Genomic DNA, 19,221 nt, shown 5'->3' with positions numbered 1-19,221 from the left:
GGAATTTCATCTAGGTTATTGTTTGGGGCTTGTCCCAGCCTTTAAATAACTGTTGCTGTGATTGGAATGACCCTTGTGGTTCTGTTATTGAACCAAACTTGGGTCTGCTTACCCTCTCTCAGTAAAGCCAATCTACGACACTGGGTTGTGGTGAAGGAAGCATAACATTTATTTTAAGGTGCCAGACAAGAGGTTCTGGACAGCTAATGCTCAAAACACCTGAACTATACTGTGGGCTTCAGGGAAGCATTTTTACAGTCAAGGTGAGAGAGGGGAGTCTCAGGGTATGTGATTGGCTTATTCACAATTTTCTAGTTGATGGTGAGATAACAGGGTGTCATATCAATCCTTAGGTTACAGTAGGTCTGTGGGCTACTGTCCTCATGGTCATCAAGTAGTTAACTTCTGCCATTTTGTGGGGTTCTCAACATCTATAAAGCAACTCAGGAAATGTGCAGCAGATATGGTTATCTAGGTTCTTCAGAGAGGAACTAAAGCAGGGGACATGGGGGAGGGGTCCGCTATGCCATAGGGTCCTGCTCGATTATAGTTCTTATTATGACTGCAAGACTCCTTTCAGCAATAAGCATCAGGAAACTTTGAAAAAAGTTTATAACTTATGAGACCTGGAAATTACACAGCACACTTGGGGCCACAAAAATGGGGAGAAAGAGAGAGAGATAGGGAGAGAGAGAGAGAGAGAGAGAGAGAGAGAGAGAGAGAGAGAGAGAGAGAGAGAGAGAGAGGGAGAGAGGGAGAGAATGAGAACATGGGCCAGGGGTTCTGCTTTATTGAGGTGGATGGAGGTGGCCTTGAGCTCACTCTTTGCTACTGAATTTAGAACATAAGAGCCAGAATTTAAAGTGTGTGAAGAGTTAAAAATAGGTAGCCTATACTGTCAGTTATTGAAATTAATGAAGACCTCTAAAGCAAAGGGGCCTGAATAGTTGGAAGGCCTGGCTGTTTATCTAGTTCTCCTGCTGGCAATGTGTTTATTGTCTTTGAAGTAGGTGCCTCAAAGCTTAAGTCAAGCACTGGCATTACAAAAAAAAATTATTTGTAATTTTGAATAATCCTTTGTAAATTCATGGTATACAGGTTATCAAACCCAATTGGCTGCCTCCACTCAGAAGCCAATACTTGAGAGGCAAATGTTGGTGGAAAGGAAGGGATGTTTTATTTATTTTTTATTTTTTTGTCTTTTTGCCTTTTCTAGGGCTGCTTCCCATGGCATATGGAGGTTCCCAGGCTAGGGGTCGAATTGGAGCCGTAGCCTCCAGCCTACACCGGAGCCACAGCAATGCGGGATCTGAGCCGCGTCTGCAACCTACACCACAGCTCACAGCAACGCGGGATCCTTAACCCACTGAGCAAGGCGAGGGATCGAACCTGCAACCTCATGGTTCCTAGTCACATTCGTTAATCACTGCGCCATGAGGGGAACTCCAGGAAGGGATGTTTTAATCAGAAGGCCAGCAATCTGGGGAGAGGTCAGGCTCGTGTTGCCAAAACCAGCTCCCAAGTTTCTGCTCAGCCATGGCAGTTTTTAAAAGGAAAAAAAGGAAAAAATTTCAGTGAATCATCAAGGAGGGATGTCAGTCTCTGCATCATTTTCCATTGCATGCAAGCTGACTGACTCCTCCTTGGTTTCTTCAGATGTTATCTTGTCTGTGCGGGCAGGGGGTAGAGAGATAGGCATTCTTTCATTCTTCATTCCTCCTCCTCCCCTTCCCCTTTCCCTCCCCCTCCTCCTGCTTCTTTTTGCTTTTTATGTCAGTGTATGTGGCATATGTAAGTTCCCAGGCTAGGGGTCAAATTGGAACTGCAGCTGCCAGCCAACCACAGTCATAGCAATGCAGTATCTGAGCCTTGTCTGTGACCCACACCACAGCTCAAGGCAATGCTGGATCCTTAACCCACTGAGTAAGGCCAGAGATCAAACCTGCATCCTTATGGAAACTAGTCAGGTTTGTTACTGCTGAGCCACAATGGGAACTCCACCTACTTCTTTTAATCTAGGGAAAGAATCAACAGGTTAGGCAAGTTATGTGCATTCAGTAGAGCACAAGTCGGGAGTTAGGTTAAATGTTACTTGGAATGGATGGTCAATAGGATCCCACTGTACAGCACAGGGAAATGTGTGTGATTGGGTCACTTTGTTGTGAAACAGAACTTGCTGAAACATTGTAAATCAACTATACTTTAATAATAATAATAATAATAATAATAATAATGATAATAATAACAATAATAATAAAAATAATAAAATAAACCTAAAAATGTTTAAGGGAGACAGAAATAGGAAAACAGGAAAGAGGCAAAAGAGCTGCTTACAAATCCTCACTATTAGATATCATTCCATTTCTATGGGATTAGGGATGAAGGCCCATCTTCTGTAACTTCTCCCTGCTGACATAGGGTGTCATATTCATATTCTTAAAGTGGGGGATGCTGACATGGATTTGTAGCATCTCTTTGTTTGCTGACCATCTTACTTGCCTGCTTACTTACGTGGGCAGAGCAAGATACAATCATTCTGATGCTCACAAGATATAGATTATTATGAGCAATAGGGTTAATCCCATTCTCTTGAGGACAGTTCTTGAACTTGTACTAGCTATAGATTCAGTACAGCTCAAGATGGAACAGCCTATGTTATATTATGAGCAATAGGGTTAATCCCATTCTCTTGAGGACAGTTCTTGAACTTGTACTAGCTATAGATTCAGTACAGCTTAAGATGGAACAGCCTAAGTTATGGCTACAGTCTGGTCGTCATACAGGTAGCTTTTTCCCCCTGGTGGCAGTTAGTGTCTTGTGAAACAATTCATAAATGTGCCTTGAACACTAAAAGATTCTGTGACTCTATTGTCCTAATTGTTAACTGCTTGATCCTGCTCTTTTGTGACTTATGGAGGCCTGGGAGACTTCAGTTTTTCTATAAACAAGAGGCAGGAGACATGGAGGGGGCTTCATACTTGGTGGTGGTGAGGGCTGTAGAGTTCTACTTGGTTTCATACATGTGTATATACCATTATTATGTATAACAAATATTATGTGTAAAATTATGGCATTACTTGGTACACATAATAACATTTTGCATAATATTTTGTATATAATATGTATAGTTTTGGGAGTTCCTGCAGTGGTGAACTTGACCAGTATCCATGAGGACATGGTTTGATTCCTGGCCTAGCTCAGTGGGTTAAGGATTTGGTGTTGCTGTGAGCCATGATGTCGGTTACAGACACAGCTCAGATCCCATGTTGCTATGGCTGTGGCATAGGCCAGCAGCTACAGCTCCAGTTTGACCCCTAGCCTGGGAACTTCCATATGCCATGGGTGTGACCCTAAAAAGACTAAAAAAGGTATAATATATGGTTATATTATGTAAGCCTTACCATCAGTTATAGAAACATTAAGCACTATGACACACCTTATCTTTTTAGCTACTTTTTCTTTTGGCTGCATCCATGTCATGCAGAAGTTCCTGTGCCAGGTATCAAACATACACCAAAGCATTAACCCAACCCACAGCAGTGACAATGCTGGGTCCTTAACCACTAGACCACCAAGGAACTCTGTTTTTAGCTACCTTTGATTTTCTTCTATTTTCACTCTTGCTAAATAAGCTTGTAAAATTGTCATTGAACCAGATTTAACTGTCATTATACCATCATTTTTATTATGTGAATGAAATAGAGGCAGGTATTATAAGGATGGTTGTAACATAATTAAACAGGTTTACTATAAAAATGGTATTATAATAACCCCTACAGTCACAATTACTAATCCAACTCCCTTGCATGACTCCCACAACACACAGTACTGTCCCTGGAGGTGCAGGAGCAAGGATACGAGAATATCACCTTGATTCAGAATCAGACAAAGATGCTGCTCACCTGGGATACAGTGCATGAATCTGGTGACTCAGGTAATGACTGAATAGGGGGAGGGTCACTGAAGCTTCACAGTGGGACAAGATGCCCAAAGATGTGACAAATAGAGAACTGAAGCTTAAAGGGAAGTGTGGGCTACAGTGGGTCAAAGGGAAAATGTTGTGGTCCATGAATGAGGGTTGGAAAGAGAATTTTCCAGGCTCAGAGCAGGGTGAAGAAAAGACAAGTTTATTGAGGGAAGAAATGCTGTTCACATAGCTAGCCAACTTCCTGCTGATCAGGGAGAACTGACTCTGGGATCATGGTCATTTCTATTTTTATAGCCCAGAGACAAAGGAAAAGAGGAGAGGTCTTACCATAAACCTGTTGACCTGCTGATTGGTTGGGGAAAGATCTGATATTCTTATATACTTGCTGGATGGTTGGGGGTATATATTGCCCCATAGGAGTGGGGTGAGGAGTGGGCCACATACCTTTCCTAGTAGAGGACAGGAAGGAGTAGGCCAGGTTTCTGGGGTAGGGGAGGGCCTCAGAAACATTGTAACAATTCCATTGAGAATGGTGGGATGATAAGATTCTGGTAATTTTTATCTCAGCCAGAGGCTTTTTGAGGTTTATCTCCTTGGATTGGACTTGAAGTCTCTATAGAAAAAAAAAAAAACTATCTGAAGAAAGGGTCCTGTTGGGGACCCTGAGATATTAACCTTAGCCTCATCCTGCAGGCCCTACTGTGGTGGGCCTTCTGTCCACTCCAGGGGTGGGAAGGTTTCTGGCTAAGGCCCCTCTGGTCCTGGATACTGTGGAACAGGCAGCTTTGCATGAGACACACAAAGGCGTGCTACAGGAACTCTATCATGATCTGCTATCAGACGTCATCTCTGCCTTTATCAGCAACAAGGACCCTCAGAACCTCAGGCACCCGGTCACCTTTATCTTCCAACATGTGAGTCATGGTGGGATTGAGCTGTGGGTATGCAAGGGGCTTGAGTCCTGCACATAGTCTTGGGCTTCAGGCAGCTCCCCCATGGGTTCACCATCTCCCCAGGAAACACCTGAAAAAGCAAGCTTGGGGTGAGCATCTCTGAACATCAGAACCATGAGCTCACACCCACTTCCTGTTCCTACAGTCAGTCATCCCTGGTCCAAGAGAGAAAGTGTTCTGCGTCTTCTGGGAGCATGGCCAGAATGGAAGTGGTCATTGGGCCACCAGTGGCTGCAGGATGGTGGGCACCAAAGACAACAGCACCATCTGCCAGTGCACCCACCTCAGCAGCTTTGCCATCCTCATGGCTCACTACGAAGTACAGGTGAGAGCCCTGAGAGGGGCTGAGTTCAGTGTCTACTACTGTGTAACAAATCCCCACACATGTTGCAGCTATGTAACCAGATTTATTATCTTGAAGCTTCTTCAAGTCAACAAATAGGAATGGTGTAGATGGGCTGTCTTTTCAGCATTCTAGAAGTCTTAAAAGTCTCTCCTCTGAGGCTTGGAGTCCTCCTCTAAGCTCCCTGATTTCTGGCAGAATTAAGTTCCTTGTGGTGGGAGGACTGTCTCTTCTCTTGCTATCAGCAGGGGACCAGACTCAGCTCCTAGGGGCTGCCTGGATTCCTTCTCATGTGGTGCTCTCTATCTGTAGACCAGCAGGAGAAACTCCCTCATATCGAAATTCTCTCAACCTTTGAATCATTTTCTCCAGGAGGAGCCAAGATCTCTTAAGGACTCACCCAATTAGGTCAGGCCACCTAGGATAAACTCCTCTCTTGAAGTCAATTGATAGAGGACTTGAATTCCATCTGCAAAGTCTCTTCACAGCAGCACCTAGATTGGTATTTTATTGAAAGCCTGGAAGAAGATGGCATAGAGTCATATCTGCCAATTAGAATTCTGCTTACCTCAGGGGTCTTCAGGAGAAGGGTGCTTAGGGGCTGCAGAAAGGAAGACTTGGTGATAGCAGAGGTTAGAGGGGCTGAGTGAGTACAGATGGGTCAGAGGCTGTCTTTATCTCCTACCCTGGTCAGGTGATCTAGTTATTTCTCTGGATCATCAAAACAGACTTAGGTGACCTCAGTTAATAGGTATTTACTGTAGCATCCACATGAAAATAAACATGAAAAGGATCCTAGCCAAAGGCCAAGACCTCATAGGAGCCCTCAGGAGTTTGGGCAGTTCTTCAAGGCTGTGTTTTCTCCTGCCATGTTTCTAAATAACACAATTTAATAATTTTATTTGTATACTGTTTTATATTTATTGAAGAGTTAAGATACCCGTGTTTCATAACTCAAACAGAATAAGAGAGGGAACATCAATGTTTCTCTATCTTATCCCTAATGCTGTTCACCTACTTCCTCTTGCCTCTGGCAACCAATATCAATTTTTCCTACATTTTTCTATGAGTATTTTATATCTATAAAACAAATTTGTGTATTTGTTCTTGGTCTCCCCTTTTTTTCACTCACACAGTGGCATTTTTCACTGTTGTGCATTTTGTGTTTTTATTTATTTATTACATCACTCTATTTCCATCCATGAAGAGATTCTTCCATCCTTTTAATGGACACATTGCCTTCTGTTGGGTGAATGTGCCATAAATACATGTCAAACTCCTCCTAATGGGGGTTTAGTTTCTGGTCATTTGCTAATATGAATAATGTTGCAATTATTTAGACATCCTTCATTAATTCTCATGCTTGAGTATACATTTAGGATGTATACTGGGTCAAATTCATAATTGTGTGTTGGTAGATATTGCTCTTGTCCAACATAAATAGGCTGTACCTCTGACCACTCCCTCCAGCATTACATATATGTGTGTGACTTCTCACACCTTCACCACTGGATATTATCAAATTTTTGTATCTTTACTCATGAGAGGTCAGTAGATCCAGGAAAAATTTTGTGGTTTTCTTATGAGTGGAACATTTTAAGGGCATTCTTAGAAAACGCATTTCTTTCTCTGGAAACATTTTTTCCACATCCTTGGTCCATTTTTCTATTGGCTTGGAGATGCATTTTTAAATGGATTTGTGGGGCTATTTTTATAGTACAGAAATTAGATTTTTGTTGTTACATAAAAAAACTCAAGATTTCATCTGCAGGTTTTGCTGTTTATTTTTTGATATTTTATTCAGAAAAATTTTCAAATCCACAGTTATGTTGCAAAATAAGAACAGTGTAAATAATACCCAGTTTCTCTTTATCCAGATGCACTTAGTTTGAACATTTACCTGAATTTTCTTGATCATTTGAATCCTCCCTCTCCTTCCCACTCTCTTTCTCTTAGTTACATGGAAATGTAGGTGGGTGGTTTTTTTAAATTTCTCCATAGACTTAGAATTATTTGCAAAAGAGGTAGGGAAATGTGAATTTAAGCCACCGCTACTGTCAACGTGTAGTAGTTTTACTCCTTTAACAAAGGATCCAGTTCTAAATCTGTAAGGATTAGTGACCAACCAGGAACAAGTATTGCAGGGATGAGATGAGTGGAGTCCATGCTGGGGAGCTGAATACCTAGACATCCAGTCTCCACATACAGACAACAGCACATGATGGGGATGAAGGATGGTGCTCCGCATGGAGCCTCATGACTCTATGAACCTCTCATGGTGACCTGTAATGTTAGTCATGTACAAAAGTCTACAGGAAAGTAAACCCTTGTGAGTTGCAGGGTGTGGTCTTGACTGGAGACCATCTTATCCTTCAAATCCTCCAGAAAAATAAATAATCACTTCAGATTCCATAAAACTCTAACATTCTAAACCTGAAGGAAGTTACCCGTAAGCATCACAAATTTACCTGGATCCTTCATTCCTGATTATTCTTTGCCAAAAAATAAAAATAAAAATGGTGGAAGGGATATTACCCAAGAGCAGGAGAGTGTGACTGTGATCTCCTTTCTGCTGGTTTCCAGAAGGATTCTGCACTGACTGTGATCAGCTACGTGGGGCTAAGCCTCTCTCTGCTGTGCCTTCTCCTGGCGGTGCTCACCTTCCTGTTCTGCAAAGCCATTCACAATACAAGCACCTCACTCCACCTGCAGCTCTCCATTTGCCTCTTCCTGGCCCACTTGCTCTTCCTAACAGCCATTGACAGAACTGAGGTCAAGGTACTTATACTGCCCCAAAATGCCACTGCCCTGCCCCAGGGGATGGTGAATTCTTGAAGTCATGCTGCCTTTGACACCTTAAGAAAATGGCCTGAGTTCTAGGTAAGGTTAGATGGGTAAGTAGCCAACTTGACAGTGACACACACAATTAGAAGACAAACACTCCATTGATAACCCCTTCATATACATCAGCATTCCCCAGTGGCAAGGTGTAGAAGAGGTTCTGACAGTCCCTCCTCGCAATATCTTACTGCTCCCCCAGGTGCTCTGTAGCATCATCGCAGGTGCCTTACACTATCTCTACCTGGCCTCCTTCACCTGGATGCTGCTGGAGGGCCTGCACCTCTTCCTCACTGCACGCAACCTGATGGCGGTCAACTACTCCAGTGTGAACAAGTTCATGAAGAAGCTCATGTTCCCTGTGGGCTATGGAGTCCCGGCTGTGATTGTGACCATATCTGCAGCATCCCGGCCTCATCTTTATGGAACACCCACCAGGTAAAGGCAAATTTCCACTCTCTTTGTCTTCTCCAGCACAGCCACGGTATTGTATATAGAAGTAACATAGCATTTTATTATGCCAGAGCATAATATATAGAGAGATACAAAATAATAATCCCTAGGGCATCTTTCTGTGGAAGATGACAGTAATTAAAGAGAATGCCTTCAAACTCTGTCCTTGCAATAGCAAAGATGAAATCAGAGGAAGTGCTTAGGACATCATTTAGAACAATCTAAATTGTTTCTTTATCCTAATTCTATAAGATGTTCCAATTTTTCATTCGTAGCTATAGAGGTGATTTAAGTAATCAAAGTAGGAGTTCCTGTCGTGGCGCAGTGGTTAACGAATCCGACTAGGAACCATGAGGTTGCGAGTTCGATCCCTGGCTTCGTTCAGTGGGTTAAGGATCCGGCGTTGCCGTGAGCTGTGGTGTAGGTTGCAGACGCGGCTCGGATCCTGCGTTGCTGTGGCTCTGGCGTAGGCTGGCAGCTACAGCTCCGATTTGACCCCTAGCCTGGGAACCTCCATATGTCGCAGGAGCGGCCCAAAGAAATAGCAAAAAAAAAAAAAAAAAAAAAAAAAAGATAAGTAATCAAAGTAATTGATTGTACCATAGTGGAGATTTATAAGGTACTTACTTTGTGCCAGACACTATTTTTTTTTCTTTTCAGGGCTGCACCTGAGGCATATGTAAGTCCCCAGGCTAAGGGTCTAATTGGAGCTGCAGCTGTTGCTTAACCCAGATCCTTAACCCACTGAGCCAGGCCAGGGATTGAACCTGCATCCTCATGGATACTGGTTGGGTTGTTAACCTGCTGCACCACAATGGGAACTCCCAGACTCTTTTCTAGATGTGTTAATCTTCACACCAATACTATTAACCAGGAACTGTCATTTGCCCCATTTTACAGGTGAGTAAACTGAGGCACCAATAGTTTAAGTAAATGTCCAATGGTGCACAATTAGTTAAGTACCAGAGCTGGATTCAAATTCAGGGAGTCAAGCTCCTTAATTTGCACTCTTATATTTTCTGCTTTTAATACCAGTTTAAATATTTTTTACATTTTTATTGAAATATAATTTCATATGATGAAATTCACCCTTTTAAAGTGTAATCAGTGGTTTTTAGAATAGTCAAAGTTGTGCAGCCATCACCACAATCTGATTTTAAGACATTTTCAATTTCCCAAAGAAACCTCATACACAATAACATTCACTTCTCATTCCTGCTACCTAGTCCTCTGTCCCAACCCCTGACAACCATTAATTTACTTTCTGTCTCTATAAATCTGCCTATTCTGAATATTTTCCACAAATGAAATCATACATGTGGTCTTTTGTGACTGGATTCTTTTACTTAGTATGATATTTTTAAGGTTCATACAAGTTGTAGTAGCATGCATTTATTATCTCTCTTTGTTGTTGCTGTTGCTGTTGTTTTGTAAATGATATTCTGTTTTATGGATACACCACATATTGTTTATCCATCCTTCAGTTAATAGTCATTTAGATTGTTTTCTTTTTTTTGGCTGTATGATCTTTGCCACGATAAACAACTATGTACAAGTTTTTGTGGGGACATATGTTTTTTTTTGAGTCTTTATTTCCCCTTTATTTTATTTATTTAATTTAATCTAATTTTATTTTATTTTCCCACTGTACAGCAAGGGGATCAAGTTATTCTTACATGTATACATTACAACTACATTTTTCCCCCACCCTTTGTTCTGTTGCAACATGAGTATCTAGACATAGTTCTCAATGCTACTCAGCAGGATCTCCTTGTAAATCTATTCTAAGTTGTGTCTGATAAGCCCAAGCACCCCATCCCTCCCACTCCCTCCCTCTCCCATTGGGCAGCCACAAGTCTATTCTCCAAGTCCATGATTTGCTTTTCTGAGGAGATGTTTATTTGTGCTGGATATTAGATTCCAGTTATAAGTGATATCATATGGTATTTGTCTTTGTCTTTCTGGCTCATTTCACTCAGGATGAGATTCTCTAGTTCCATCCATGTTGCTGCAAATGGCATTATTTCATTCTTTTTTTATGGCTGAGTAGTATTCTGTTGTGTATATATACCACATCTTCCGAATCCAATCATCCGTTGATGGACATTTGGGTTGTTTCCATGGGACATATGTTTTAATTTTTCTTGGGTATATATCTATGGGTAGAATTGCTGGGGTCAAATGTGTTTGGCATTCTGACAAACCATCACCTATTTTCTAAAGCATCTGTACCATTTTATAGTTCCACCAGCAGTGTATGAGGGTTTCAATTTCTCCCCATTACTGTAAACACTTATTTACTACATTTTAATTTTAGCTATCCTAATGAGAATGGAGTGACATTTCATTGTGGTTTCAATTTGCATGTTCCCAAATGGCTAATAATATTGAGCATCCTTTCATCTCATTGACCATTTGCATATCTTCTTTGGAGAAATACCTATTCAAATCTTTTGGCCATTTTTAAATTGGGTTATTTGTCTTTATTGTTGACTTGTAAGAGTCTTAATATATTCTGGATATTATGGTGCAGTGGAAACGAATCCAACTAGGAACCATGAGGTTTCTGGTTCAATCCCTGACCTGCTCAGTGGGTTAAGGATCTGGTGTTGCCACGAGCTGTGGTGCAGGTTGCAGATGCAGCTCGGATTTGGCATTGCTGCCCCTCTGGCATAGGCCGGAAGCAACAGCTCCAATTAGACCCCTAGCTTGGAAACAACAAAAGACAAAAAAAATTTTTTTTGTTCTAATTCTGTGAAAAATGTCCTTTATAATTTGATATGGACTGCATTGGATCCATAGATCACCTTGGGTAGAACAGCCATTTTGAAAATATTGATTCTTCCAATCCAAGAATCATAGTATATCTTTCAGTCTGTATGTGTCATCTTGACTTCTTTCATGAACATCTTATAGTTTTCAGGATAAAGGTCTTTCATCTCTTTAGGTAGGTTTATTCCTAGGTATTTTATTCTTTTTAATGTGATGGTAAATGGGATTGTTTCTCTAATTTCTCTTTCTAATCTTTTGTTGATAGCATGTAGAAATGCAATTGGTTTCTATGTATTAATTTTGTGAACTACAACTTTACCAAATTCATTTATAAGCTCTACCAATTTTCTGGTGGTGTCTTCAGGTTTTCCAGTTATAGTATAATGTCATCAGCCAACAGTAATAAATTTTATGTCTTCCTTTCCAATTTGGATTCCTTATATTTCTTTTTCTTCTCTGATCACTGTGGCTAGGACTTCCAAAACTATGTTTAATGGTAGTGGCAGAGTGGACATCCTTGTCTTATTCCTGATATTAGCAGGAATTCTTTCAGCTTTTCACCACTGAGAATGATGTTAGCTGTGGGTTTGTCATAGATGGCCTTTATTATGTTGAGATAGTTTCCCTCTATGCCCACTTTCTGGCGGGTTTTATTAGAAATGGGTGTTGGATTTTGTCAAAAGCTTTTTCTGCATCTATTGAGAGGATCATATGGTGTTTATTCTTCAGTTTGTTAATGTGGTCTATCACACATATTGATTTGCAGGTATTGAAAAATCCTTGCATCCCTGGGATAAATCCCACTTGATCATGGTACACAATCATTTTAATGTGTTGCTGGATTCAGTTTGCTAATATTTTGTTGAGGATTTTTGCATCTATGTTCATCAGTGATATTGGCCTGTAATTTTCTTTTTTTGTGTGTGTGGTATTTCTGTCTTGTTTTGGGATCAGGGTGATGGTGGCCTCATAGAATGAATTTGGGAGTGTTCTTTCCTCTGTAATTTTTTTGGAATAGTTTCAGAAGGATAGGTTTTTACTCTTCTCTAAATTTTTGATAGAATTCACTTGTGAAGCCATCTGGTCCTGGACTGTTTTTTGGAAATTTTTTTTTTCTTTATTTATTTAAAAAAGTTTTTAAATTATTTTTATTTTTTCCATTATAGTTGTTTTATAGTGTTCTGTTAATTTTCTACTGTAAAGCAAAGTGACCAGACACACACACACACACACACACACACACACACACACACACACACACACACATATTCTTTTTGTTGGAAGTTTTTAAATCACAGTTTCAGTTTCAGTACTTGTGATTGATCTGTTCATCTTTTCTATTTTGTCTTGGTTTAGTCTTGGAAGATTGTACTTTTCTAAGAATTTGTCCATTCCTTATAGGTTGTCCATTTTATTTGGCATATGTTTGCTTTGGTAATCTCTTATGATTCTTTGTATTTCTGTGATGTCCATTGTAACTTCTCTTTTGCATTTCTAATTTTATTGATTTGAGTCCTCTCTATTTTTTCTTGATGAATCTGGCTAAGATCAATATTGTTGATCTTTTCAAAGAACCAGCTTTGGGAGTTCCCGTCGTGGCGCAGTGGTTAACGAATCCGACTAGGAACCATGAGGTTGCAGGTTCGGTCCCTGCCCTTGCTCAGTGGGTTAATGATCTGGCGTTGCCGTGAGCTGTGGTGTAGGTTGCAGACGCGGCTCGGATCCTGTGTTGCTGTGGCTCTGGCGTAGGCCGGTGGCTACAGCTCCAATTCAACCCCTAGCCTGGGAACCTCCATATGCCATGGGAGTGGCCCAAGAAATAGCAACAGCAACAACAACAACAAAAGACAAAAAGACAAAAAAAAAAAAAAAAAAAAAAAAAAAAAGAAAAGAACCAGCTTTAATTTCATTGATCTTTTCTATGATTTTCTTCATTTCTATTTCATTATTTCTGCAATGATCTTTATGATTTCTTTCCTTCTGCTAAATTTGTGTTTTGCCTGTTCTTCTATCTGTAGGTGCTTTAGGTATAAAGTTAGATTTTTTTTTGAGGTTTTTCTTGTTTCCCGAGGCAGGCTTGAATTGCTATAAACTTCTCTCTTAGAACTGCTTTTGCTACATCCCATAGGTTTTGGAGTGTTGTATCTTTGTTGTTACTTGCTTCTAGATATTTGTTAATTTCCTCTTTGATTTCTTCAGGGATCCATTGGTTGTTTAGTAGCATGTTGTTTAGTCTCCACATGTATGTTTTTTTTTTTTTTTTTTTGCAAATTTTTCTTGTTGATATCCAGTCATATAGAGTTGTGGTAGGAGAAGATGCTTGATATGATTTCAATTTTCTTAAATTTACCGAGGCTTGATTTGTAGCTCAGAATGTGATCTATCCTAGAGAATGTTCTCTGTGCACTTGAGAAGAATGTGTATTCTGCTGCTTTTGGATGGAATGTTCTATAAATATCAATTAAACCAAATCTGGTCTAATGCATCCATTTAGAGGCCAGTGTTTCCTTGCTGATTTCCTGTCTTGGTGATTAATATGTGTCTTGGGGTGTTCTCCTTGGGTTTATTTTTATATGGTACTCATTGTGCTTCCTGGATTTGAATGAGTGATTTCTTTCCCATGGTAGGGGAGTTTTGGGCTATTATCTCTTTAAATATTTCCTCTGGCCCTTTCTCTCTTCTCCTTTTGGCCCCCTAAAATACTGATGTTTGTGTGTTTAACATTGTCCCAGATTTCTCTTAGACTGTCTTCATTTATTTTCAATCTTTTTTTCTCTTTTCTGTTCCATATCAGTGATTTCCACTAGTCTGTCTTCTACCTCACTTACTCGTTCCTCTGCCTCCTGTATTCTGCTCTTGGTTACTTCTAGTGAATTTTTTTTCAGTTATTGTATTTTGCATCTCTGCTTACTTAATCCTTAAATCTTCTATTTCTTTGCTCATTGTTTCTTGTAATTTATCAATCTTGGCTTCCAGTTTATTTCTCAGATCTTGAGTCATCTTTGCTATCATCAGTCTCAAGTCTTTTTTCATGGAGGTTGGTAATCTCCCGATTACTTAGCTGCTTTTCTGTTTTTTCATTTTATTGTTCACTTGTCTGAGTCATAATTCTCTGCCTTTTATTTATTTATTTATTTATTTGATCTTTTTTTTTTTTTTTGTCTTTGTTGTTGTTGTTGTTGTTGCTATTTCTTGGGCCGCTCCCGCGGCATATGGAGGTTCCAGGCTAGGGGTTGAATCGGAGCTGTAGCCACCGGCCTACGCCAGAGCCACAGCAACGCAGGATCCGAGCCGCGTCTGCAACCTACACCACAGCTCACGGCAATGCCGGATCGTTAACCCACTGAGCAATGGCAGGAACCGAACCCGCAACGTCATGGTTCCTAGTCGGATTCGTTAACCACTGCGCCACAACAGGAACTCCTTATTTATTTTTTATTTTTTTCCTGCTGTAGAGCATGAGGATCAAGTTATTCTTACATGTATACATTTTTTTCCCACCATTTGTTCTGTTGCAACATGAGTATCTAGACATAGTTCTCAATGCTACTCAGCAGGATCTCCTTGTAAATCTATTCTAAGTTGTATCTGATAACCCCAGGCTCCCAATCCCTCCCACTCCCTCCCTCTCCCATTGGGCAGCCACAAGTCTATTCTCCAAGTCCATGATTTGCTTTTCTGAGGAGATGTTTATTTGTGCTGGATATTAGATTCCAGTTATAAGTGATATCATATGGTATTTGTCTTTGTCTTTCTGGCTCATTTCACTCAGGATGAGATTCTCTAGTTCCATCCATGTTGCTGCAAATGGCATTATTTCATTCTTTTTTTATGGCTGAGTAGTATTCTGTTGTGTATATATACCACATCTTCCGAATCCAATCCTCTGTTGATGGACATTTGGGTTGTTTCCATGTCCTGGCTATTGTGAATAGTGCTGCAATGAACATGCGGGTGCACATGTCTCTTTTAAGTAGAGTTTTGTCCAGATATATGCCCAAGGGTGGGATTGCGGGGTCATATGGAAGTTCTATGTATAGATTTCTAAGGTATCTCCAAACTGGTCTCCATAGTGGCTATACCAGTTTACATTCCCACCAACAGTGCAGGAGGGTTCCCTTTTCTCCACAGCCCCTCCAGCACTTGTTATTTGTGGACTTATTAGTGATGGCCATTCTGACTGGTGTGAGGTGGTATCTCATGGTAGTTTTGATTTGCATTTCTCTTATAATCAGCCTTGTTGAGCATTTTTTCATGTGTTTGCTGGCCATCCGTATATCTTCCTTGGAGACGAGTCCATTCAGGTCTTTTGCCCATTTTTCCATTGATCGATTGGTTTTTTTGCTGTTGGGTTGTATAAGTTGCTTATATATTCTAGAGATTAAGCCCTTGTCGGTTGCATCATTTGAAACTGTTTTCTCCCATTCTGTAAGTTGTCTTTTTGTTGTCTTTTTGGTTTCCTTTGCTGTGCAAAAGCTTTTCAGTTTGATGAGGTCCCATGGGTTTATTTTTGCTCTAATTTCTATTGCTTTGGGAGACTGACCTGAGAAAATATTCATGATGTTGATGTCAGAGAGTGTTTTGCCTATGTTTTCTTCTAGGAGTTTGATGGTGTCCTGTCTTATATTGAAGTCTTGTATCCATTTTGAGTTTATTTTTGTGCATGGTGTGAGGGTGTGTTCTAGTTTCCTTGCTTTGCATGCAGCTGTCCAGGTTTCCCAGCCATGCTTGCTGAATAGACTTCCTTTTTCCCATTTTATGTTCTTGCCTCCCTTGTCAAAGATTAATTGACCATAGGTGTCAGGGTTTATGTTTGGGTTCTCTATTCTGTTCCATTGGTCTGTCTGTCTGTTTTGATACGAGTACCACACTGTTTTGATGACTGTGGCTTTGTAGTATTTCTTGAAGTCTGGGAGAGTTATGCCTCCTGCTTGGTTTTTGTTTCTCAGGATGGCTTTGGCAATTCTGGGTCTTTTGTGGTTCCATATAAATGTTTGGATTGTTTGTTCTAGTTCTGTGAAAAATGTCCTGGGTAATTGGATAGGGATTGCATTGAATCTGTAGATTGCTTTGGGTAGTATGGCCATTTTTACAATATTGATTTTCCCAATCCAGGAACATGGAATATCTTTCCATTTCTTTACATCTTTGATTTCTTTGATTAAAGTTTTATAGTTCTTGGCATATAAGTCCTTTACTTCCTTGGTCAGGTGTATTCCGAGGTATTTGATTTTGTGAGGTGCAATTTTAAAAGGTATCATATTTTTGTATTCCTTTTCTAATATTTCATTGCTGGTATACAGAAATGCCACTGACTTCTGAATGTTAATCTTCTATCCTGCTACTTTGCTGAATTTATTAATCAGTTCAAGTAGTTTTGGGGTTGAGTCCTTAGGGTTTTCTAGGTATAGTATCATGTCATCTGCATACAGTGACAGTTTGATCTCTTCTCTTCCTATATGGATGCCTTTTATTTCTTTTGTTTGTCTAATTGCTGTGGCTAGGACTTCCAAAACTATGTTGAAGAGCAGTGGTGAGAGTGGGCATCCCTGTCTTGTTCCAGATTTGAGTGAGAAGGCTTTCAGCTTTTCCCCATTGAGTAGTATATTGGCTGTGGGTTTGTCATAAATGGCTTTGATTATGTTCAGGAATGTTCCCTCTATACCCGCTTTGGTGAAGGTCTTGATCATGAATGGATGTTGGACTTTGTCAAATGCTTTTTCTGCATCTATTGAGATGATATGATTTTTGAGTTTTCTTTTGTTAATGTGGTGTATGATGTTGATTGATTTGCATATTTTGAACCATCCTTGTGAACCTGGGATGAACCCTACCTGGTCATTGTGTATAATTTTTTTTATATGTTGTTGGATTCAGTTGGCTGAGAATTTTTGCCTCTATATTCATCAAAGATATTGGCTGATAGGTTTCTTTTTTGGTGGTATCTCTGTCTGGTTTTAGAATGAGGGTGATGGTGACATCATAGAATGTCTTTGGGAGTATTCCTCCTTCTTCAACCTTTTGGAAAAGTTTAAGGAGGATGGGCACCAGATCCTCTTTATATGTTTGATAGAATTCACCTGTGAAGCCATCTGGTCCTGGACTTTTATTTGTAGGGAGTGTTTTTATGACCTCTTCGATTTCATTTCTAGTCATCGGTCTGTTCAGTTGGTCTGTTTCTTCTTGATTCAGTTTTGGCAGGCTGTAAGATTCTAGAAAATTGTCCATTTCTTCCAGATTGTCAAATTTGTTGGCATATAGTTGTTCATAGTATTCTCTTATGGTTTTTTGTATTTCTGCTGTATCTGTTGTGATTTCTCCTTTTTCGTTTATAATTTTGTTTATTTGAGTTCTTTCTCTCCCCTCTTAGTGAGTCTATCCAGGGGTTTGTCAATTTTGTTTACCTTTTCACAGAACCAGCTCTTGGTTTTATTAATTTTCTTTAGTTTTTTTGCATCTCTATTCTATTGATTTCTTCTTTGATCTTTGTAATTTCCTTCCTCCTGCTGACTTTAGGTCTTTTTTGTTCTTCTTTTTCTTATTCGTTTAGGTAGAGGGTTAAGTTGTCCATTTGGGATCTTCTTTTTTGAGAAAGGCCTGTATTGCTATAAATTTCCCTCTGAGCACTGCTTTTGCAGCATCTCATAGATGTTGAGAGGTTGTGTCTTCATTATCATTTGTTTCAAGGTAGTTTTTAATTTCCTTCTGATTTCCTCATTGACCCATTGGTTTTTTAGTAGCATGTTGTTTGGTCTCCATGTAGTAGGATTTTTCTCATTTATTTTCCCGTGGTGGATTTCTAGTTTCATGGCATTGTTGTCAGAGAAGATACTTGAAATGATTTCTATGCTCCTAAATTTGTTGAGGTTAGCTTTGTGTCCCAATATGTGGTCAATTCTTGAGAATGTTCCATGTGCACTTGAGAAGAATGTGTATTCTGATTTTTTTGGATGAAAAAATGCTGAAGATATCAATTAAATCTACCTTTTTTTAATGTTTCCTTTAGGATCTCTGTTGCTTTATTGGTTTTCTGTCTAGAGGCTCTGTCCATTGGTGTGAGTGGGGTATTAAAATCTCCTACTATGATTGTATTCCCATCAATTTCTCCCTTTATATCTGTCAATATTTGTTGTATGTATCTGGGTTCTCCTGTATTTGGGGCATATATGTTGATGATAGTAACATCCTCTCCTTGGATGGATCCCTTAATCATTAAGTAGTGTCCTTCTTTGTCTTTCTTTATGTCTTTTGTTTTAAAGTCTATTTTTTCTGATATGAGTATTGCAACTCCTGATTTCCTGTCATGTCTATTGGCATGAAATATTTTTTCCCACCCCTTCACTTTCAATCTATATGTATCCTTTGTCCTGAAGTGAGTTTCTTGTAGGCAGCATATTGAAGGTTTTTGCTTTTTTATCCACTCAGCCACTCTGTGTCTTTTGATCAGAGCATTCAGTCCATTGACATTTAAGGTGATAATTGATAGATGATTATTTATTGCCATTTTAAACCTCGTGTTCCAGTTGATTCTATGATTCTCCATTCTTCCTTTCTTTTTTTGGTTGGATGGTCTGCAATTATTTTCTGCTTGAGTGTTTTTCTTTTCATTTTTTCTGAATGCAATGTTTGGTTTTGGCTTGTGGTTGCCCTGTTTTTTAAGTATGCTAACCCCTTCCCATAATTGTGTATTTTAGCCTGATGGTCCTGTAAGTTCAAACACTTCATTACTATATTAAAATTAAGAAGAGAAACATACAAACAAATAAAAGGGTCTATTTATTTCCCTACTTCCCTTGCCCACATTTTATGATTTTTTTGACTCTTTTTTTTCTTTTTAATTTTATTTTGTTTGAAACATGTTCATGATTAAATCTGTATGCTGGCTTATTTGAGTGACTGCTCTCTGATTGCGGTTTCCTCAATCCTAGTTCTTC

General features: G+C 39.6%; 1 protein-coding gene across 20 annotated transcripts in view; it reads left to right on the top strand.

The window, feature by feature from the left end:
- Window positions 1–19,221, top strand: part of LOC100516420 (adhesion G protein-coupled receptor E2) — a 75,987-nt gene that overhangs the window by 20,324 nt on the left and 36,442 nt on the right. For 17 of the 20 annotated variants that reach the window (XR_014837512.1, XR_014837511.1, XR_014837510.1 and 14 more), the window contains 5 exons: window positions 3,827–3,934; window positions 4,622–4,842; window positions 5,027–5,206; window positions 7,808–8,002; window positions 8,265–8,500. Coding sequence is in view for 16 of the 20 variants with exons in the window: in XM_085012627.1 (XP_084868753.1) it covers window positions 3,827–3,934; window positions 4,622–4,842; window positions 5,027–5,206; window positions 7,808–8,002; window positions 8,265–8,500 (940 nt within the window). In the remaining 4 variants the exon portion in view is untranslated. The remainder of the gene's footprint in view (window positions 1–3,826; window positions 3,935–4,621; window positions 4,843–5,026; window positions 5,207–7,807; window positions 8,003–8,264; window positions 8,501–19,221) is intronic. The other 3 variants (XM_085012624.1, XM_085012621.1, XM_085012618.1) reach the window with 1 other exon arrangement.

Source organism: Sus scrofa, chromosome 2 (assembly GCF_054392235.1).
Source record: "Sus scrofa isolate SSC_HxYL_T2T_F1_AM1 chromosome 2, Sscrofa_HxYL_maternal_Yorkshire_Landrace_v2.0, whole genome shotgun sequence".
NCBI classification, from domain to species: Eukaryota; Metazoa; Chordata; class Mammalia; order Artiodactyla; family Suidae; genus Sus; species Sus scrofa.
Note: the sequence above shows the minus strand (reverse complement) of the source record. Positions and strands in the feature narration are given on the sequence as shown.